Source organism: Plectrocnemia conspersa, unplaced genomic scaffold (assembly GCF_051122295.1).
Source record: "Plectrocnemia conspersa isolate PC_06_02 unplaced genomic scaffold, ASM5112229v1 ptg000010l, whole genome shotgun sequence".
Classification (NCBI taxonomy): domain Eukaryota; kingdom Metazoa; phylum Arthropoda; class Insecta; order Trichoptera; family Polycentropodidae; genus Plectrocnemia; species Plectrocnemia conspersa.
Genome location: NW_028277174.1, coordinates 971,243 through 995,212, shown reverse-complemented (window position 1 = coordinate 995,212; position 23,970 = coordinate 971,243). Strand labels below are relative to the sequence as shown.

Below are 23,970 nucleotides of genomic sequence, written 5' to 3'. Positions count from 1 at the left end.
GTATTTCTAGATTAATTACACGTGCCAAATAGAAAATCATAATATTATTCGTCGGTTTCACTCGCACCATGATAAAATGTATATTTATTAAAAATAAGGATGAATTTTAGTCAAAAAAACTAAGAAACAATATTAGGAATAATATTAGTACTGATTCCAAACAGCTTTTGCGAATCGCAGAGGATGTTGATGGGTAAATTGCATCCCACGAAATATGTATACGCCTAAAAAGTAAAACTGCCGATGGTCAATTGTGGCAATCGTTAACAGGGGATAAAAATAACAATAGTATTTTTTGCAGTATATTTCCTTTTAATATAGTTGGTTACGAGTGACTGACGTTACGAGACGAATGTGTTGATAGGTGCTCTGTGAAATATTAACAATTAATAACGCAATTGTTTCGTCCCAAGTTCTCTTTTCTGTTGTTGAAGATTTACTTTTAAAACGAGTTGTTATTTATTTTCATTTGTGAAAACTAGTTGTTATAATGAGCTTAAAATTAGTTGTGTAGGTGGTAGAAACTTCCATTGATGTTTTTGGCTAGGTTTAGCGACATGTACGTTTATAAAAATAAGATTAAATTAAAAGAACTGATTGAAATCATTATATTCAACTTCTCAGAAACAGCATTAAATGAGGGTCAAAGTCGTACGCGTAAAGGCGCTGCTAGGACGGTCAAGGCCAAATAAAAACATATGTTGGTTTAACACATTACATACCAGGGATTATTTATAAAAATGCAGTTGTTTGGCCGGGCTTATTTGCGAAAATTAAAACCATTTACTTATTTTTTTGAACCATCATAACTTTTTAATTAGTTAATGTTTTAACATCAAATTTAAAATACAGCTTCGTAATGATCGTTTTTATATTCACAATGGAAAGTTTGGATCGCGTAGCAATAAATTAAAAAATAAATTAATTTTTAAAACAACAAATATCAAACTTTGTGACCTTTAAAAATTTATTTTTATTTTTAACACTTAACGGTCGATTCACGCGGCGATATTCGCACCACTGTTTAACTTTGATTCTGTTGACAGCGAAAAAATGTCGATACATTGTTACATGTTTTGATTCTAGTTTCTCATGTATCATATCAATAACAATGACCTAATTCAGTGACTCCCAACTGGTGGTATGCGTAGGTATTACCCAAGTATTAGTGGCAAACCTCATATAAGGGATTAATGTGTACGTTCGAAGGCCGTAAGTAATAAAAAAATAGGGATGGCAGGTGGAGGCATTTGCCCCCCATTAATTTAACCAGAAAAATGCGTCATTTAAATAAAAACTTTTTAAAATAATTTTCGGATAGCTTTTTTTATTATTATAATATTAGTAACATCTTTGGCTAGAGTACTTAATAAATACTTTACGATAAATACGCAGTTTAACGCGTGATTTTGTTATATTAAGTTGAAATGACCAAAAGCACAAATTTGTGAATACGGTGTTTATTATGTTAACACATTGAATACCGTGCGCATAAATTATTATTAAATAATAAATCAAATAAAAAAAAAATATTTATTTTGCAAACATATTTATAGTCCTGTCTCCTTCAAGTCAATCAAGTCAAAAATCAGGAAAATCTGATTTCATAATATAAGATAAATGATTTTAAAAATCAGAAATTACCGAAGGTGTTGTGAATATCGCGCTTAAAAAAAAGTCCTACCAGCAGAATATAAAATAGTGAATGAATATATGAAAATGTCTCTCTTTCGACTTCTGCTAAAGCTCTAAAGCTCGAGTGGACTGACAAGCCATCCAGGATAAAAGATAACCGATTGCTTGGGACATGGAGTTTCAGGTAAACGCGCATTAGAGTGGAACTGGTGGCCATGGACCCGATACAGGCTGAGCTAAGTAAATATGTAAGAGTCTAATGATGCTGTATTCTCGACCTCTCGCTAGATTCAAAACATCCTCGCACATATTGATCTCGATTGCCTCGCGTCTAGGACGCCACGTCTATTTTATAGTGGCTTATGTCGTCCTCAGTGTAGTGACCCAAACCAGCGAAGAAAACGCAACGGTGACACAAAACACGTTACAACATAATCATGAGAAACTCTGCGTGCGTGTTCACCCGCCATTGTGTCTAAAATTGCTGTAAAATGTTTTCATACGCAAGAAATTGATTATTATTAGACACAATAAGCCTTTTTGGTGTGACGTGTGTGATAGGAAATGTTTATCTTTGTTGTTTGCAATATCCATAAAATTCCGGCTATATTATATTTTTTGTAAATCTGACATACAATATTATATAACATAGATATTAAATATGTATTTTTATAGCATATTGTATAATACATTTCGACGATTTAGTTTTAGTCTCTCTTAAGTGAGCGAATAGGGCGAAACATTAATCACCTTACAGTTAGTATCTAAGAAGATAGAGTTGACATTTATTTGTTTTTATTTGAAGATGGTTCACTCATAATTTATTTTATATAAAAACAATTATTATTTTATGATATAGGTTTTTATATAACAATATAATTCTTTATTGCGTGTATTTATAACTATAACGAGGGAATTAAAATTATGGGTAAAAGTTGTAATATAAAAATAATAAGATAATTGCTATTTAATAAACCTGGAATACTATACAATTTAAACAATTAATTAATAATATATATTATCGTTGAACGACAACAGCAAGCAGTGATACGCTCTTGTACACTAACATGTGCAATTTTTTTATGCTATTATGGTCAAATATTATTATATATTGTTGGATATAAATAAACAAAATATGCATTAAAAATATTTATTTATATTTATGTATGTTAAGATCATGGCTTAGAATCGAAAATAACTTAAAAGTTCTGCGAGGATTTGAAAAAAAAATATGGAATCTCTCGTTGCACTCTGACAACACTGACGTGATTCGACATTGTTCGTTGATGGACCACGGCGGGAACGCAACGACCGGCGGTGCCTCCTCCGCTGATCATTTATTTAATTTATAGTATCCATATAACTATTACAATAACTTCAATAAATACTACAGCAGCGGCCTCATTGAAACAGATTGCCAATGTCCATCCATCAAATCCGTAATATTAAAAAAAAAACATTTCAAGTATTTCAGATACTTTTATAAAATATAAATGTCATGAAAAAGTTTAAATAATAAATTGGTTTTGTAATAATTTTCAATAAGTATTAAGCATATTTTATAAATGTTTCTTCTTCAGTTAATCACTACCACTTTTAAGAAAAACAAATAAAAAGTTGCGTGGAGGACAATAGTCATCCATGTTTAAATGTTTACGTTACAAAAGATCCAATTTATTTTATTCGTGTACATATAACAGTAAAGCAAATACTAAACATATTTAAACAATGCAATTTAGAAACAATGCGTTATAGCGTATTCTTTTAACCTTTTACACAGTTACATTTGAATATGCATATGTAAAACAACTACTGGCAATCTAAAGGTTGTTTAATAAACATAGTAGTGTAACCAAAACTGGTCTACTATATTTATCAAAATCTTAGTTCCTTAGCCTTTGATTTTCGTCAAAATAATATGTGTTATTTTGTCTTATATTTCGCAATATACTGACATGTTTTTTTTCCAAAATCTTATCCTACAAAAATATTTTCTTAGTCCTCAATTTAATTTTTACATTTTACAGACTATACGTATTATTGTTTTCTCAGTTTTAGCCTTTTTCTACTGTTATGTCATGAGTTTTGTGTCTTATATATATTTTAATATGACGCGATATATGTATAAAATAAAGCACACACAATGTATATTTATCCTAACAGGCAGCAAACGCAGAATAACCAGAAAATGCATTCCATAGAATGACGACATTAGTCGTCAGTGTATCAAACAATAACAAAGAGTCTGGTTCCGCCCTAAATCATAGACATTGATGAGAAAACAATTTAAATAGTATATAATCTAAAACACTGCTGTAATAAATATTAAAGTTCAGTCAAGAACTTAATTTTATCCCTTCATAATAAGCTACCACTTAGCTTCAGACTGAAATAAAAAACCAAACGCGAAATAATCAGAGCAGCGTCTAATCGACTAAAACGACAATTTGGTCCAGCTAAGCAGTCATCTGGAACCTTTGATACAATTTAGTACCAACACAAATAATCCGCAAATTTTATGATCAAATTTCAAACTGTTGTGATTTTCCAACAATTAATATTGAAGATTCATAATATTTTTTTATTAAATAAATACTTAATTAAAAGTAGAAAAAAATAATTCGCAAATTTACTGTTTTTTTAAATACTGTTAAAAAAATATTTGTCTAATCTTTGGTAATGCAAAATACTTTCTAGATTTGTATTTTGTATTTTGATTTTTGACACCTAGTCTAATTTAAGTATTCCTCAGAAAGTATCACGGAACCAGTAGATAGGGACAGGTCGTCGGTCACTATCTACCAGTATTAAAACACGCTACCTCCTTTCGTTTGTGTGACTTCAGAGATCAATATCAGGGACCTGGCACTGCCACCCTATACGTGCATCCTTGCCTTTGTACTTTTATAGTTGGGCTGCTTACGATTAACTTAATTTTAATAGACGAAACTTCTGAGTTTATTTGTTTTTGTAATAATGTATTAATTACTTTTAAGTTTTTTTATTAATATCTAACGTCTCTGTTTAATATTAAAAACACTAATCTGATGATTTTTCTTAAAACTATATAAAAAAATAAATATTTAAAAACGTCCAACTGATCGCATGTAATTATCATAATTAAAAGAAAATTTTGTTGACGTGTGTGTTTGATATATACTTTTAAATTAAGCATTCTGATTAATTAGGGAGTGCAATATGTTATTAAGTGTTGTAAAAATAAAATTCAATTTTCAAGTTTCAGAACCCAATTATAGTTAAATATTGGAAGTTAAATTATACATTAATTAAAAGTAAAATTAATAAATATTAGAATTAATATTTAACGTGTTCTTCAGACAATATAGGAGATTTATATAATATTTTACTTTTTTGTATAAGTTTTTAATTTTAAAGAAGAGCTTAGTACGAATCCCAGGGTTCTCAAATACCATTTATATGGTAAATTTATGTCAGTCTATTATCAAATAGTATACCTAGGTCTCTTATTACTTCAACCTCTTTAAGAATATGACTATCTATAGAGTAATTGTACAAAATTAGATCACGAGTCTTGTGAAATCCAACCGTTTTACATATATTAATATATAATTTAAGTCAATTATCATTACACCAATTTATTATTCTATTAAGGTATAAATATAAAATATAGGAAGATTTAATTTAACAATATAATAAATTACACTATTGACATATAACAAAATATAAGCATTTTTAGTCAAGACTATATTTATTAAAATTGATACAACTGCACAAAATCAAATTTAATTTAATTAATTCAAGATATGATATTATATATTTTTAATAATGTTTGAACCAATTAAACATAAAATCAATGATGCAAATTTATTTTGAGTTTAATTGAAATCCTCACATTTATAAATCCAGATATAAATTAATAATTATTATATAAATAGATTCGTAAAAATCATCAAATAACTTAAATAATGTTAATACCACTCATGGGTCTATAATTTTCTATATTACTGTTATAATGACTTAAAGCGCTTTAAGCTGCCATCGGTGTTCAACGGTGCTTATCATGCAAGTATGGCACTGTGCCATAGTGTGCAACGGTGCCCAGCAAAATTTTTTCGTATAGGATAACACCAAACGCGGCTAATGTGACAAATGTTTGTCTTGCATTAAATAATAAAAAGTACGAAATTATATTTTTCGCAATGACATATCACGTGATCAACGTAAAAGAATTCGTTGAGCCAGTATCTGCGAATAATTTCTTTCCCCTTTTTACATATTTTTGCTTTTAAAGAATAACTAAAGAATTAATATTTTTTTGAATTTTTTTTAAAGATTCTGGATTTTGCAAATATTTAGATAATGACATCAATGTTTGGTTTTTTCGATTATATAATTTATTTTAAGTAGCCCGTTAAAATTTCGAGCTTAGTTCAGAATTGATATTTTCCAACTGTTTTAACAAAAAATTAAGTGCCTTTTTGATGAGACAATTAATAAGAACTATTTTATAAAAACAATATAATAAAAACCTTTTTGGATTATCGAAAAAAAAAATAGTCCTAAGTCGTTTTGCATTTTGTCGATATCCATGCGTAATTTCTTCTTATCAGAGCGGATTTTTAGATCACCAAAGCAAGGATAAAGCCGCCGGCCGGTTAGATTAATAAAAAATTGCTAAAAATTTTAGTTATTTAAATACTTTAGATCATGCGAGAAAGTATGCATATTCTTAAGCATTCGACACAAATGATTTTTTGGCTGAGTTTCTTCTTTTATAACTTTCGTATTCGAGTGTTTCAAATATGTAAATATTTTTTTGTCATTCCCATACCTTAATTAAAACCGTTCAAGAAGTATATATGTATATTAGGCATAAACCCGCAGTGGTATTAAAAGAGCAGTGGTTGTATATCTTTTAAAAATATTCGTTCAAATTTTATTTTATATAATAAAAAATGAGAATTCTCGATTTGACATTTTTTCGAGAAATTCTTTAAACATAATTTTCGAGAAGAAACACAGAGGTGAGCTTAAGGTTATCGACAAATTTTAATCAACATGAAAACGATAAGTGTCTTTATGAAGAATTACTCTATGATTTAATATAAGTTAAGACAAAAGTGACAGTAATTGATATTGAAAATTATCAACATAAACTTATCAACATAAACAGCAGACGGATTATGCCATGTGTTACAAAGCTTCTCAATGATTAAATAAACATATTCATTTGAATTTAATTGAATATTCATGTATAGTGAGTGCGTTGATTATCAACGTATTTATGGCAAATTAAAATCTTACCTCGCTTCATTGCTCGCATTAACTACATAATAATTTTATATGGTAATTAATTATTTATTACATTAAAAACTCATTAACTAATAAACTAATTTATATTCAGTTAATATTTTTACTCCGGTCTTAAAACAAAAACACCGAACTGGAATGTCAAATTTATGTAAAACAAAACGACTTATTAAAAGAAAAATAAAAGAAATCTCTTACTTCTTTTACTTTCGATTTCCTGAATATTTACGCGTAATATCTGGTAATGGAAATCCTTAAATAATAATTTACATACCAGTATGCTTTGAGTATGTAAATTTCACGTTTTTGTATTTATATTTAGATTTTTTATGGAATGGAATGATTATCAGTTCTGACATTTGACTCATAGACACGTAAGTTTGTATAATACGTTAAAGGTATACTTAGATGGACATTTTTAATTTTAAGAGATGGTTTATAAAAATATTAAAAAATAAATTATAGGCGTGTTTAAAGACTTTCTTGTAGTAGAACTAAATTACACAGCAGGGGTTGCGAATTGAGTGCATTTTAGACGATTGTTCGCGATGTAATAGTGCGGGCAAACGGCCAAGAAAAAGAGTAGCGGATGTTCTACGCTCAGGTAACCGGAACAAATTATTGTTAACGCGTAAAATATGTACGACTGTTCGATTCTCATGCCAAAGGCGTTTTTGTGATTGAATAAAGTTTTTTTTTTAAGTTTCTCTCTCGCAATTAAATTTGCGTCTCTCCCATTGAGCGCTTCGGCGGCTAATTTGACGTCTTTTGAAATATTAGGCAGTACGTCTTCGCGGATGATAATGCTATTTATGAAAATTGGATTTGTTCCGCTAGAAGGAGTTATCGGAGAGCGAAAATAAACGCGCAGATAGTAGTGTGCGATTTGACATTTGGGAGAGATCTCGGGTCATCGCGGATAATTGGCCGAGTGTGACGTAATGTAGGTCGAGATGAAACGACACAACTTCTAAAGAAAAGTGAAAGCGTTCATACGTATCAACTTATTATTCCCCTTTTGATTCTTCGCATATAGCGACAATACTGCGATCGTTCAAAGAACTTATCTCGAATCGATCTGTGCTTCTTAAACATAAAATGTTAGCTAGTAGTGCCATATATAAATTTATTATTATATATAACAATTATTATTGAATACTATACACTGTCGAATATGTTATTCAAAGTGGTATTTCCCCCCAGTGAGTCACAGAATGGAACGCGAACAGGCTATTATCTAAGAAAATAAGAGATAGGACCTTTCATTTTATTCTTTATCACAAATCTAATCATTATAACTTGACTGGTTTCTCCAATCAGAAACGTTATTTAGAAGGGGGTGGGAGATAGGCGAGGGCATTTGCCATTTGGTATTTAGTGATATCTTGAAATATGCATTGAATCAAGTGTGTAATACTAAAAAAATCTGTTGGTAATTTAATACAGCCTGTTAATTCATCAATCGTAATTTTGATATTTCCAATATCCAATAATTGTTTTGCAAAACATTTTACAGAAGCATAGTTTTGTAAATGAACTCGAATGATTGTCATCAATGTAAATCAGCTGGTATTGAGCGTGGTATAACAGGTAATGTCTGACGAAAATTACTTGATAATATTATTAGCGTACCAGCAAATAGCTCTTTGCTTTCACGTAAATCTTACAATGTTCGATCCAATGCAATTAATATTTGTGCGACTATGATGTGTTGTCATTTTATTTGTATTTTTATAGAACATTGACAACATAATAATCTTATTTTTATAGAATATTGACAACATATTAGTATAAGATCAATTATCACAATTATTTCATAACAATTTAAAAATGAATTATATCATGAAATATACATACTTTAAAAATCGAAGCTAAGCTTCGCTCGACTGGCTTAATGGTTTTGTGTTTTGTTTAATTTATTACACCGTTTTTATACATATTTTTCACAAGTTTGACCAACATAATGATAAAAGTGTAGATGTCATTCTACCAGAAATTTGAGATACATTTAAAAATTAATTAGAACTGCAGTGAGCATCTAAAATTTAATTTATGGGTTGTATGTGACAGGATACGAATATTTATTAGTAAATTAAGAAAAATCAACAGCGGTGATATGACGTCATGATTAGATGTCAAAATTATAGTTTGGATTATTAATTTATGGGTTATAAAAAATATACGATGTAGACTATATGACATGAGATGACGTCAAAATTATCAGGAGCGTTTTGAGCCAGACAACACTAAAAAAACAACAGCGTTACCTGTCGGATTTCATTCAAATTGCTCTCTAAGCACTCCCGGCATTAATAAGAACAAACTATAAAATTTTCAGTCGAATCAGTTTAGTAGTTTTTGAGTTTGGAGTACATACACATACAAACATTGCCTTTCATTTATATAGATTATTTTATATTGCATTTATAGTAGTTTTACAATCAAAACTGATTTTTCTACTTTTTTGTATAAGTACTATTTTTTCATGATTTATTTTACATACATATTATATATTAATTCAGAGACACAATATTTTTTTATAAAATTAATATCAAATATTTTTAATGTTTATTTATTTCATACTGTTCAATTTATTTAGATTATTATCTATAGTAATCATTTACATTTAAGCAAATTAAATAAAAAAATATTTATTCGGCTATATATGTATGTGAATATTAAACTATCTTTGGTAGAGTACGCTCGGGATAAGGATGCCGGTTTGTTATTGTGTGCGTGTACATGTATATGAAAGGGAGAAGCGATGTAGCGTGTACTTCGTTGTCTCGCTTTCTCTTTTAAGGACAGTCGCTGATTCGTCAACGCTGGTATTCGTCATTAAAGTGCAGTGTGGCACAGAAGTTCGATCTTCTCTAGTGATTTATTTATTTATATATATATATATATATATATATATATATATATCTATATATATATATATATATATATATATATATATATATATATATATATATATATATATATATATATATATATATATATATATATATATATATATATATATTTAGGTAAATGGACTATTGCTCACAGAAGATTGATTACAAAGCAACTTACTTTCACGAAAATTGGTCATAAATCGATCGCACATATTGCTCACACCCACACGAAACTTCACTTACACGGCTTATGGAAAGGTTATTTCTTTTTAAGGAACGTTATATAATTTTAATAATAAGTAAAAAAATCAATTAATTAGAATAAAATATTAATAAATATTCATACACTATTTTTTTAACAATTTTATACGGTTTTACAAAAAAAATATTCCTGTTAAATAATAATATGGTAATTAGGTATTTTTTAATCAAAGAACGATAATTTTATGGATAAATTAAATTATGAAAACGTTATAAAAGCTGCTGATTTGTTAAGCTAAATATATCAATATATATTATTTACTTTGTATCCTGTTAATATTGAAATTATATAATTAACCTTAAGAAACCCTTTTAAGGCAGATTATATTTTTGCGCGCCATTTCGAAATTTGCTAATATGTGGGGGAGCGCCTATTTATGCCGTTAGTTATTTAAATATTACTTCGATAAGTTAAAGTTTTTCTCAACCGTAAATTATACAAGAAACATATGACACATTTAAGTGCCCAATGTATTTTAATAATTAATTTTCTTGATGACTTCTACAGGTGTCATCCGCGATCAAATGGCTAATTACGCATACAAAATTTAGTCTTACACTCAACAAATATTTCAATTAACTACATTTTTTTACTTTTTCTAAATTTAAAGTACAAAACAGATCTCGAATTACTCAAAAAGAAAATAAAATAAATTTAATAAAACATTTCAGTTTCACTAATGAGATATGTTATATTTTAATTGCTAAAATTTCACGTAGTACATTTTTTTAATTAAATATCTAAGATTTATTTCAATAACATAGCAATTTAATATTTAGAAATCTATATATAATACGCCGCGTAACTAAATTAACTTAAGAATAGTATTTAATAAAATAGTATTGGCGGCAATTGCCTTACGAGGAAATAACAGTTTATTAGTTAATCATTATAATTTTACGATCTGCGTGATTAATTTAGACTCGTTTTTTCCTTCAAGAAAAATTATGTTGCAATTAGGTTGTGCAAGATTCGTTTAATGAGTATTTTTATTTTTCTTGAATTTGCACAAAATCAGCATTTTAGCGGCTTGGCTAAAATAAATGTAAGGCAATGCACCACTAGCTATGGGGGCCCAGTCAATTAACCATAAGACTTGTTTTTAAGAGAAAAAAATCATTTTAATTTTTTTTTAAATGCAAATTAGGCTTTTGAACACTTTTTGCTTACGACATTTTTCAGTAGGATTTCATTTTGAAAAGTTATGACACGCCGTTTTGTAAAAAAAAATATATATTTTTTTCATACAGACTGTATAGTGGGTGCTAATTAGTTCTATACGATACTAAAAAAATATTTTTAAATCTTTGAAAGCAAGCAGTTAGGAGCGCTAACTCTTCTGCAAGCCTCAAAATGGCTCGTATGGGGGTCCGATTGAACTCATACATCACTTGTTTTGATGCAAAAAACTATTTTTTTTATATTTTATTTAGATGTAGTTTAGGCTTTTAAACGTTTTATGTATAGCGATCTGTTCGTTAAAATTTAAACCTACTGAGTTACGAGTGTTTAAATTTTTATACATATCGCCATTTTGCAAAAAATTGACACATTGGATTTTGCTAACAAAAATGTACAGGATGCTTAAGAATTCTATACTGTCACAAAAATACAACTTTAACTATGTATAAATAAGCTCACACTGACCTTAACTATATTGCAAGTCTTATAAGCGTATGTATGGTGGATCGATGGACTCATAACACTAACCGTGTTTTGGAAAAAAAAACTTTTTTTTTATCGTTTTCCATTTTCATGGCCGAAAAATCACGGCCGAATTATAGAAAACAAGTAAGCAAAAATCGCGATGATTCCCGAGATTAAAAAAATTGTTAATAAGATATATATGTAAGTTACGCTGTATCGAGTCGTAAGGTGTGATTCAATAAATTGCGGAAAAAACTGGCGGTTAACCACCTCTCTGTCCGAAACCAGTTTCGGCGGATCAAGATCAAGGCGATGCGAAATGCAATTGAACGCTGTAACGTGCACATTTTTTTACTATCGAATTCGAAACGGTCACACTGTGCGACACCGCGACTATCAATTTTGTAAGGTCGCGTCGCGTGTCGGATTTGCGCGCATTACTCGTGTGTAATGGCATAAATTATGAGGGATTGTTATGGCCGCTTTTAATGATGCTAATAATCTACTAACTATGCTTATTTATACGACGCAAATTGGCTCCGATTATATTTTATTCAACTTCAATTTAAATAAAGAAGTTTCAGCCGACCTAACCGACAAATTGGATTTTAACATTATCAATGGACTCCGGAAATCTTTTCATGAACTTGATCGCCCCCTTTTATAATTCTTGAACAGCAAAAAATAATTTAAGAGCAATGATTCTCAAAAAAATAATGAGAAATTCATACAAAATATTTGAGTATGCTTTTTCAAATGTAAGTCGTATTTTCCATTTTTACTTGGAGATCCGCTCTTTTAAAATAAATTCGATGTATGATAAATTCGCCATGCAATTTAAAAACGTGATAAGATAATTTTTGAGATTGTATATTTTTTTCTAAGAAAAAAAATCTGAAACAGCTTCTAATCAATATTTTAATAAATTATAATTCGAATTAAAAATAAGGACAAATTATTGACAACCACTGTCGCCTGTAAAATATTTAATATTCTTAAAATTATTCTCCTACATGAAATTGACCCCTTGCTTTGGCGCGCACCTGCTTAATCATGCGTGATAGTGCTTCTTCTTGAGAATTTTTAAAAAAAAAAAAATTATTATTTTTTTCCAATTTAAATTTTAACAAAAGGGCTCTCATTAAATTCCCAAAAATTTAATTTATAAGTTATTCTAACACATGAAAAGAAAGACCAAATTGTCCTGAAATATGTTTTATATATATGTGTTATTTTATATATGTTTAAATAAATAAACTGTTTATTTTTTGCTACAAGTCACACCACTTTGGCCTTTAAACCAGAAACACTCTTCCTTTTGACTATTGGATCCAAAATTAAACGAATCTCTACAATTAATCGGTGCGCAAAAAATATTTTTTTATCGACTGACCTCGGGAGTCATTTATTCTGATCTGTACTAAATTCGTTACGAAATTCATTTGTGATTAGAAAAATCTGTCATGATCGACCAGAATTATATCATATAATAATAATTATCAACTTATCTTGACATCGACTTAAGGCGGTGTCTAATATGATCCATATTTTAATTACATCTAAGACTTTTTATTTAAATTTGTACCTACAACAAAGAGTATTAATTTATGCTTTGATTTAATTAAAAACACTAAATCAATACATATTCTGGTTAAAGCCTTATCATGACAATATTTAAAAGGGAATTCCACTGGGCATTTAATTATGAAAATGTAAAACTTTTTCCCTCAGGATATCTGAAATACTCCAAAATGAGCAATATAAGTACTATTGCTCATATAATGATATTTACTTAAGTAAATTGATGAAAATCTAACAAGGCCGTTAAAAAAACAAGTTGCTTATCTTTAGAAACGACTGGAACGATAACTGACTTACTAAAGCTTGCCGACAGTGATTATGGATATATTTATAAATAATTATATTAAACATTTTAGCAGGTATTGAAGGAATAGCGATCGATCTTAAGCTTTTAATAATATATGTAGCACCATTTTGTGGATCGCAAATCTCCACGGATCAGGAATAATTTTGTCATGTGAATCTAGGTGAGAAGTTGATATATACCTTAGTTCCTATAATATATATTTATTCAGTAGCAGCTCCAAGAGATACTTAGGTAAAAAAACAACACTTTATCATCATGTAATATTTTTAATTAAAAAAAATATAATTTATTCAAACATATTTTGCTGTTCATACAATAAGAATAAAATGTCAATAGTATTTATTAACATATATATAAGATTGTTATTGTGCTGTTGAACAATATAGTATGACAGTTTATGCGAGTCATATGTTGTTCAATTAAGCTGTCAATTATTTTATAAGTAGTTCTCGGAACTTATTCGTTTGCCTCTAATCAGGAACCATTTCGACCGCAGAAGTCAATTACGAACAGAACTAAAAAGCTAAACTAAACTTAAAGCGAGTGCCAATTATCGATATTAATCTGGCAGTTCGACTAGTTTCGACCGCTAGTGTCGAACGAACGTCGGTGAGGAGTACAGGTGTAATTGTGAAATCTCACGCCTTAATATCAACATTTCGGTTGGCAAATAAATATGCAAATCGCGCTCGGGTCGGGTCGAGATTCGGTCAGTGTACCTGTGACAAATAATTTGATTAATGCGGTGTCATAATAACAAGTCAGAGACGAAGGGTTGTTTGTTCGGCGGACCTTCGACGGGCCGATTTAATAAAAGGGAAAAGGTCTATGTCCAGTTTTCAGTAGTGTTTATGCTCGAGAGATTTAATCGAAAATTTATCAAAAAAGAGTAAACAGTCTCATTTTTCATTAAAAAAAACTATATAATTTAAATCTAATTCTGTCAATTTATTTTTAATGTAAAAAATAATAACTAAAATGAAAACATGTAAGTTAACAAATACTCAAGATTGTTAAAAAATAATTGCAGTTATAATATAACGAATTATTAAATAACCAGTATAAAAAGTAAAATACTTAACAACTGATAATTACAAACTTATTCATATTTTAATCTTATTTCTCTTCTACATATAACAGTAAGGTATTCTTTTTTAATATGAGGTATAAAAGGCAGTAAGCTACTTCAATATAATTATTTTACAGTTCCACTTCTTTTGATTTAATTATAAGAATATTATGCAACAATGAGCGTGGGATTATAAATATAAAAGAGAATATTATCATCTGACTAAAATTAACATTAACCATTTTTTTCAAAAATTGACTTATACCACTATATAAAAAACGCTGAACTAGCATATACAATTCTTAGTTCACGAATTGTGAACCATCACAACTGGTCGATCGACAAGTGACTAATTCCCTGCCGGCCGACCCAAAACAACGTCTGTTTTTAACTAGTAGTAAATGTAGTAAACTAATACTATTCACTGTATTTTATAATATATGCTGCTGGGAATTTCATTGAGAGGACTTTGCGAGGCCACATTCAGGTCTCAGACGGCACCTTTAAAATTATATATGTTACAACACTGCGCCGATTTTGACACGTCAAATTTTAGCTGGGTCGACTTATAGACTTCTTCCACCTGAGAAGGGGTCGCCCGGTTACGGTCGTATAAGTAAGGATCCAACGGTTGCTAAACAAGCCCACTCCACAGGGCACAGAACTGATTTTGATTATTTTGCATTTAAATAACAAAAAATTGCATTTAAATCGTAATTAAAGTATTTTATATTTTGCGAACTCTTCCATTCATCCATAATCAGACTGAAGCGAGCACCTGACTCTTTCAAATTATTTATTTTACTAATCAAACCTTCATTTGAAAAGGAAAATTTTTCAGGACACACGTCGCACGAACGAACTCTATTTAATCACCGAAGCAATTGATAGATCGGCCAGCAGACCAGATCTTCAATGATTGGACGAGGTCTGGAAAGTTTATCACCCGCAATTTACCACCAGCAATTAATCGCTAGAAGTTTACCGCCGCATTATTTGATTGCATAAATAAAAATAGCATACAAATGATCGCAAGGCAATACATATAATTAATAAAAATTTGTAGGTCACATACAATTAAAAATAAGACAGTTATTAAGCGATTATGTTTAAGCACATATCATTACTTCTAGATGGTAAGATATGCTAGCGAATATTTGTTGACTATAAATAGTTTATGCAATCAATTAACGCTGCGGTAAACTGCTAGCAATTAATTAATTGGCAATTAATCAGCCAGCAATCAGCAATTGCTGGCGGTGAATTACGGGCAATAAATTTTCATGGACTCGGTTGGACGATGTATCAAAAGATGGCAGTGCAGTTTGAGTCAGCAACTGGAACTTTTGCAGGACCGATAAAGATAAGGAACATTTTTGGAGGAAGCGAAGATTCATCTTTGGTTGTCGGGCCAATAAATATGTTGATGAATAAGAGCTTATAATTAATAAAATATATAACTGATGTACAGACTTTGATTTCAATCTGGGTTCTCATTACTTAGTGATTGTTGATTGTGTTAACTTCGTTAGCACAATATATCTGTAGGTGTTCAATAGTTCAGTATCTTTGTTGACTATACGCTTATATTTAAGGTTTATTTTTTAGGTTAATATTATACGGCAAACTGAGGTAAAATAAGGGGAAAATTCCAAACACGTCGGTCCCATCGGGTAAAGGATGTCACAGTAATGAAACGCATGGATATGGATATGTTTATAATAAAAAATAATCAGAGTGGTCAGCACTGATAAAGCTAAATAAATATTTGTGTCATATTTAATATTATTTTTTAATTAAATAATAATTTATCAGGGATTGTAAAATATCAAAAACAATAGTTTTATTATCGTCATGCGACAATATCGATTTCCTATTATAACTATTGCGCGTGTGTAACTTTGGGTATTTCGAGATAATGAATCAAATTTGTTTTGAAAAGTAGACCTCCCCTTCATTGTCGGAAGGCTCGAGGGCTTTCGCTTTTTGCCTGTTTTTGAAACGTTCTCCGATTTAAAAATCCCTTTCCGGGAATTCAGCTATCGCTTCCAAATTAGCTCCGAATAATCGGAAACCAGAAAAGCCGAGAGCTTCTTCTCGCTACATTCGATTTACTGTCTAAAATCTAACCTAACCGCAATCGATTGACAAAATACTGCAAAAATATTCTAAGAATAATATTTACTCATATCGATTCATTAAATATGTAAGCGTTGCATGAACGACTTCATTCAAGGTAGCTCATAAAAACCAGACGATATGTTATAGGTATATAAATTCTGAATCACATATGCTACGGAAAAAATACTTATGTACACTTGAACATTTCCATTCATCCATCTTTCGTTCGCATTTTAAATACCCAAGCTCGAAGAGAATCAATAATATATCACATATATAAATTGTGCGACGTTATTTTTGCAACAATATTACAATAAGATATTATATTATATAAGCCATTTCATAATTAGGCATTTCGAATGGCATTTAAATGATTTTTATTACAAAAAAATAGAGCGGCGTATAATTTTTGGGTTTATTCAAAATATATGATTGTAACATTATCTCGTATAGAGTTTGAAACTTTGGTAAAGATATAGCTTAATAGAGAAACATATGATAAATTACAGTTTTATGTATAATTCTTAATAGCTATTGCATATCTCGTATTTCAACCAACACTCTTCTAGAATACCAGCGTGTATATTTTTTTTGTAGAGATGCTTGTTAAGTGGTTGTAAAAATTCGATATTTGGGAATAAAGTTTGAGACAATATTTCTAGAAAAATCGCTAACTATTCTAATATGCGCTGTGTGATATATTAAAAACATTAAGTCAAAAATAAAAAAAATATTTATTGGATGCCGGAAAATAGCAAACGCACACAAAGGAAAGTACTGGTTTCGTTTTAGCTAAAGTTAAAAAAATAATTTGACTGAACAGAATACTGGCAAAAGCCACAAGATTTACGTAGATTTGTTTATACATAAAATGTGTAATCATAGGTTTTTGTCGGGTTCATCTATTAACACTTGAAGGGATTAACCTAGACTGTTAAGTCATATAGAGTTCAGTTTGTGATAAATCGTTTTCACTATTTAATGAAGTTGTATTAAATTTATTTATCAATAAACCAAGTATTTTATATTTATTAAAAAACAATACTGACGCGTGAAGAAAAATAACAGTTGACTCACTAAAAAGTCACTGGTATTTGAAGGGTTGAAAAGAAATAGATATCTTTGTTAAAATAGGACATCACCGTGGAAAACATTTAAATATATTAAATCAAAAAGTATACAATTTTAATCAGAGTTCAACACTGTACCCAAGGACACTTCTCAATTGCTGCGCAATATATTTATTAATTATTAACAATCGTTGCTTTAATAAAAAAAACCGTTCTACTCGGAAGTCATAACATTTTATTTTAAATGTAATATTATTTTAATTTCTATTTTTTTTAGGTAATATATAAACATCATTTTAAAACAGAATAGCGAACCAGGCTATATGCTTAAAATATATTATTTTATAACGTATTATAATAATCTGAATAAAATCACGGTACTTCTCGTGGTTAGAAAAATATTCGTATTCCACGAGTATACAATCTAAATAAATAAAATGGATTTTGTATTTTATTTTAGCACTTTTTTTAATATTTAACATTTTCACGTATAACTTTTTTAAATGAATAGGGATTTAAAGATATTTTTTTTGACCACCATTTATAATAAGATGCCGGATCAAGCTGGCTAACGAAATATGTACTTAAGATTAGATAATAACAAGATCTATTGTTCAGAAAGGTTTCATAATATTATTAAGACATTAACGGCAGTCAACTTGTTATGAAAAAACGTTTGAAAGGGGTACCGGACGAAATTGTCGAACTAGAGAATGCAGTAATACTAAAATGTATAATACGAATAGAAAAAAGAGTAAATTTCGGTATATTCGGTATTATCGATATCGACTATTTTACCAGTATTACCAGTATTAGCAAAACCGAAGCATTCAAATACCCCGGCAACTATTATTTCGATATATATATATATATAATAATTAAATAAAATCACTTTCGTTAATTAGAAAAAATAATTAAAAAATATTCAGGCGCTAAATTTTTCTTTTTTTGGAAAAATAAATTTAGGACAACATTGTCTTTGAAAAAATATCGTCATTGTTCGGCCGCTTCTGGATGCCTGCTAAATTTTTATAACAGGAGCCAGAGCACCACTTGACAATTTATTCCAATAAAATATATAACTCATTATTTTCCGAAAGAACCTTATGAGAAAGGAGTGCGTAAAAAATTGTAAATATGTTTATTCAAAATTTGACATATTTTTTTTAAAGACATTTGCTAATTGTGATTGAGGTGTGAATTATTTATATTATTTTAATAAAATATTTGCACTTTTAATATTAATTTTAAAATATCGAAATAATAATATTTTATTTCGATATTTTAAAATTAAATAAATATTTTATTTTCGAAACATTTATTTATCGTATACTTATATATTTCAACTCATTTTATAAGTAACATCTATTTAATTTGAATTATAAATAATTATGTAAATATTATAGAATGAAAAATATGTAAATTTTTCTCTCTTTAAGTTCAAGACAATTTGGCCTAATACATGCAAGAAAAACATTAATTTGCATTTTAAAATAAATAATGTTACACATATGTATTTTAATAATGTGAGGTTTTATTAAGTTGTTACAACAATAAAATTAAATAAACATTTTTTAGTAAAAAAATTAAATATAAATAAAGTTTTATTTAAAAAACGCACATCAATAAATTTGAATTATTACCGTTTTCAATTAATTTTATTAGTACAACCCATCTTTAGTTCGTAACAGAAAAAAACGTTGCATTATTTTGCAATGAAAAGTTTTTCTTTTAAATAAAAAAACATGCATTTTGTATAAGTTTTTCAAGTACGATTTTTATTTAAAAACAATTATTAAGAATTACTAATTTCTTATATTTAACAACTTTAAAATTATTTGAGTAAAAATATAGCTCAATAGATATAAAAATGTTTTCAATTCGCCAGCCAGCCCTATTATAAAAAAGGGCATGGTCAGTTTTCTATTACATAATTTGTAAAAAAATATTGGGAACTTCTAGGTACCGTTACATTTGTATAATATAAATAATTTGACATGTCTAAAATAAAACATGTTAAATTGAATTTAAAAAATTTGCACCCTAATACCAGCCGGTGGGATTTTCACATAAGGTGGGCGTATATTTCAGCCTTCTTAGACTAAAAGGAATAATATTATTCTACTTTAATATCCTACCTCGATAAAACAACTTAGGTTAATCCCCTATAATGAGTATTATTTTATTCTACGCTTTTGCTTTCGAATAATATGCGCGTCGTCGTTTTTATAATTCTAAGCCATGAAGATTTTATTAAATAATATATACAAAATATTTTCAGTATTTTATTTTGTATTACCGGTACTACCGAAGGTATTACTAGTATCGGTACTAACGGTATTGCAATTTCTAGTTAACACGCACATTTAGGGTAGACTTTAAATAATAATATGCCTTTTACCAATTTTTATTTATAAAATGAAGAACTTTGTTCTGGACAAACAACTTTCATCTTGTACGAATTCAAAAACAACAATGCAAAAGCTTCAGTGAAAAATAATTTGCGATTTTTACGGTAGTTTGATAAGTGTTCGCCAGTGCCACAGGTGGTTTAAAAAAATTAAAAGTGAACTTTTGTTTAAAAAATCAACGTGAAAGCCGTTGTGAAGGTGGACAATGACATTTTATGTAGTAAAGTCTAGGTACAACCAACCAAATTTATTCAGAAGATTGCTGATATACTCAGATACCCGTGGTCAAGAATGCAGGAACTTCAAAAAAAATAAACAGGGAGTATGTATATGATAAGACCTCCTTGAATTATAACAGAAGTGGGCATTTATCCAACATCCTGTAACTAAAGACGAGAAATGAATGATGTACTGTAACTAAAGGTACAAAAATAGCAAAGCCATGACTAATGGTAAAAAATATACTTTTGTCAGTACGATTAGATTGTAAAGGAATCGTCCACTATGACGTGCTTCAATATAATCGCACGATAACAGCTGAGATCTATTGTAATTGAATTGAGCGTTTAAATATTGAAGTAAAAACAAAGAGACTTGCTGTAGACAATAGAAGACAAATTGTTTTCCAACATAATAATGCGAAAATTTATGGAGAAAAAATTAGAAATAAACTGAAGAAATTAGTATAGAATGTAATTTCTCACCCACCATACTCGCCTGACCTTGCTCTTTCTGCTAACCACATATTCAGGTCGACGCAACATTATTTTGCCGAAAATATTGAGCAAGAAAAATCTGGTCTCGTACTTACGTCATTTAGGAAGAGGGCATGTGGGGCAATTTCCACCCCTTGAATTTGGCCAGAAAAATGCATGTCATTTAAAGAAATATGAATCTTAATGAAATCGAAATTTTAAATTGCCTTTACCCTAAAAATTGCAGTGAATTTATATCGCAATACATTTTCACTAGTAGATATATATTTTTACTATTACAAATATAATTTATCTGGCAGGTGCTATTAAAATTATATGATTTCAACTTTTCCATTTGTAGTATAATTATATTTACATAATTATTATTTATTTAAAATTCTAAAACTTAAGAACTTTCATTAGGTCAATTCCAAAATACAAACTAAGCCGACTCATCTCTCAGGGGAAAATAAGCGGAAAAAGTACAAACAGATTTTGCATCTCGCACATTACTCCAAAGCTTATTTGTACATGGATATTAAACTGTTTCAAAAGTATTGTATCTATCCTTACCAATATTAATACGGACTTCTGATATAAAAGTATAAGTTAAAGTGTATTCAAACCGAATCGTGTCAGCGTCGTCGCCGACACGGTTTTATTGCTTTTGACGTGAATTTTTGACTTCTGAGAAGGAATTTTTATTTTAAGTATTGATCAAAGTAAATTCAAACCGAATTTTGTTCAATAGGAGAGCGCAAAAAACAATTATCACTTCTCGCCATCGCAGTGGGAACGCTCGTTACCGAGCGTTCCCACTGCGACGGCACCGACACGATTTTATTGCAAAATACCTAAAAGATAAGCAAGCGTTAAATATGTTTGTTAACTAATAAATGCAAATTTCATGTAGGTGTTAAATCAACGTATCAATTTCGGGACTATTTTATGTTTCAGGTTTTTAATAATATTTAAAATATCCTGTAAGCTAATTTTACGAATTAAATCTACCGCGGATCCTTCTATTTATATTATTGATTTATTTACTAGTGTTAAATATTTTTATTTAACACATACACCTATTCCTGACCTGTGTCAGCTATGATATTTCTAGTTTATAACTGTGGAATTTTCGTATTATATATTTATTTTTATTTTTCATGATGAAATAAATCTATAATAATTTCGTGTCAAATATATACATTACATTTAATTAAAAATCACTAGCGTCTTAAACCCGATAGATTACCAAGATAAAGATTAGGATCAGGGCCAGCGCTAAGAAACGCGGGACCTCAGACAAGAATCATCCATAGGGCTCAAAAAGTTTGTAAAATTAGTAGAAGCTGATTTATAAATGGGATTTTTCTTATTTAACTTTATAATAAAATAGCGTTTTCAATAATTTATATTTTTCGCAACCTGGAACTCATATTATTTTATTTTTGGAATCACATTAACCCACTAATCTCATGTATCGGTGACTATGATAAAAACAACATTAAATTTAAATACAAGTATAAAATGTCAAAGCACTTATTGCTTTAGAGGCTAAAGACAACACATCAATAATTCCAGTTACTCGAACTATCACTAAATTTATTGCTTTTTATTTTTTTGATCCCTGTATTTTTATTTTTCTTTCGCTTAAGCTGTAAAAGGTTTTTTATTTTTTTCTTTAAATTATAACCACAAAATATTTAACAAATATCATTATCATATTTAATTTACACAAATTTGTATTGAATGTTTTTGTGAATAAAATTGGAAGCAGAGATCACATTGTAAATTGATAATGTATAAACTTAGCTGTGTATATATAAAATTTAACTTGACACAGGAAGTTAAAAAAGCACATATCGTTTGCATCACATCATAAAAGTATGTAATTAATACGTATACACAATGTCCTTCATGACTCTCACAGTTTAATTATGTTACGTCATGTCACTCAAGTTTTTATTATATATAACTGAAAGCAGAGAAGAGTTGCTGATAATTTTAATTAAAAGATCCCAAAACCTCATTGAAATTGTCTATACGACAACTTGAACTTTGCCGAGTTTTATCTATAATATAACACGAACATTTCAGACCTTCACCAAGACCTTTATAAGCCCAGGAATAGCCTACACACAAATTGAGTATTATTTTAATCTTAACTGATAAAGAATATAAGTTACTGATCTATGCTAATAAATGCAGTATAATATAGTTATAAATCTAGCTTCTTGCTGTATTTTTTTGAGATGTTTTTAATGTCAAAAGGTTTATTAATTTCGTGTTTGTAAAGAATCACTATTTGAGAATCAATGCCATTTTGAATAGCTATGGAAGATTGGCTAATTTGATAAATTTCAATACCGGTTCGCCGAGGAAGTGACAAATTGTAAAATATTGTCTTACGCCGGCGCTCGTATAAATTTCCCTTTCGGGATAAAGTTTTTAAAAGCGCACCCTCTCGATTTCCATATCGGAGGGTTGCGACGATTTGCAATTGAAATGTGCCAGCTGGCGGAATACCTGGTTTGGCCTTCACCGAGTAAGAGATGTTGTCGAAGTCGATGTCGATGGGCTCCGATTTGGGCACGCGCATGAAGATGGTTCTGCAATGCCTGGACTCGTCGCTCTGGGCGCTCAGCTTGCGCCGGACGTCCCGAAGAATCTCCAGCATCTCGCAGATATCAGAAGAGACGCATGGCGACTACCGCGGCCGACGTCGAGTGGCGTGACACTGGACAGCTCAGCCTTTGACGATTCTGCTATATAGCTATCGGATTCGCACGGAACGAATCGGTTAAGGGTCTCTCGGTAGATGGAAAACCCAAAACGCCAAGGCAGTTGTGGGTCAAGGTCTCCGCTGATTAATCGCGTCCTTCGTCTCGAGACCAGTGGCGAGTCTTAATATATATATAATTTGTTTATATAATATACACTTTTAATTATGTATACACATATAATTATAATAATAAAAACAGCTCGA

The 23,970-nt window shown here is 29.5% G+C and overlaps 1 protein-coding gene across 1 annotated transcript in view; it reads right to left on the bottom strand.

Annotated features, from left to right (window-relative positions):
- Positions 1-23,727, bottom strand: part of LOC148230265 (ATP-binding cassette subfamily G member 4) — a 45,961-nt gene extending 22,234 nt beyond the window's left edge. The window contains exon 1 of the mRNA XM_088193809.1: positions 23,511-23,727. Coding sequence (XP_088049935.1) covers positions 23,511-23,661 — 151 coding nt within the window. The 5' untranslated portion in view covers positions 23,662-23,727. The remainder of the gene's footprint in view (positions 1-23,510) is intronic.
- Between the last annotated feature and the right edge of the window lie 243 nt (positions 23,728-23,970).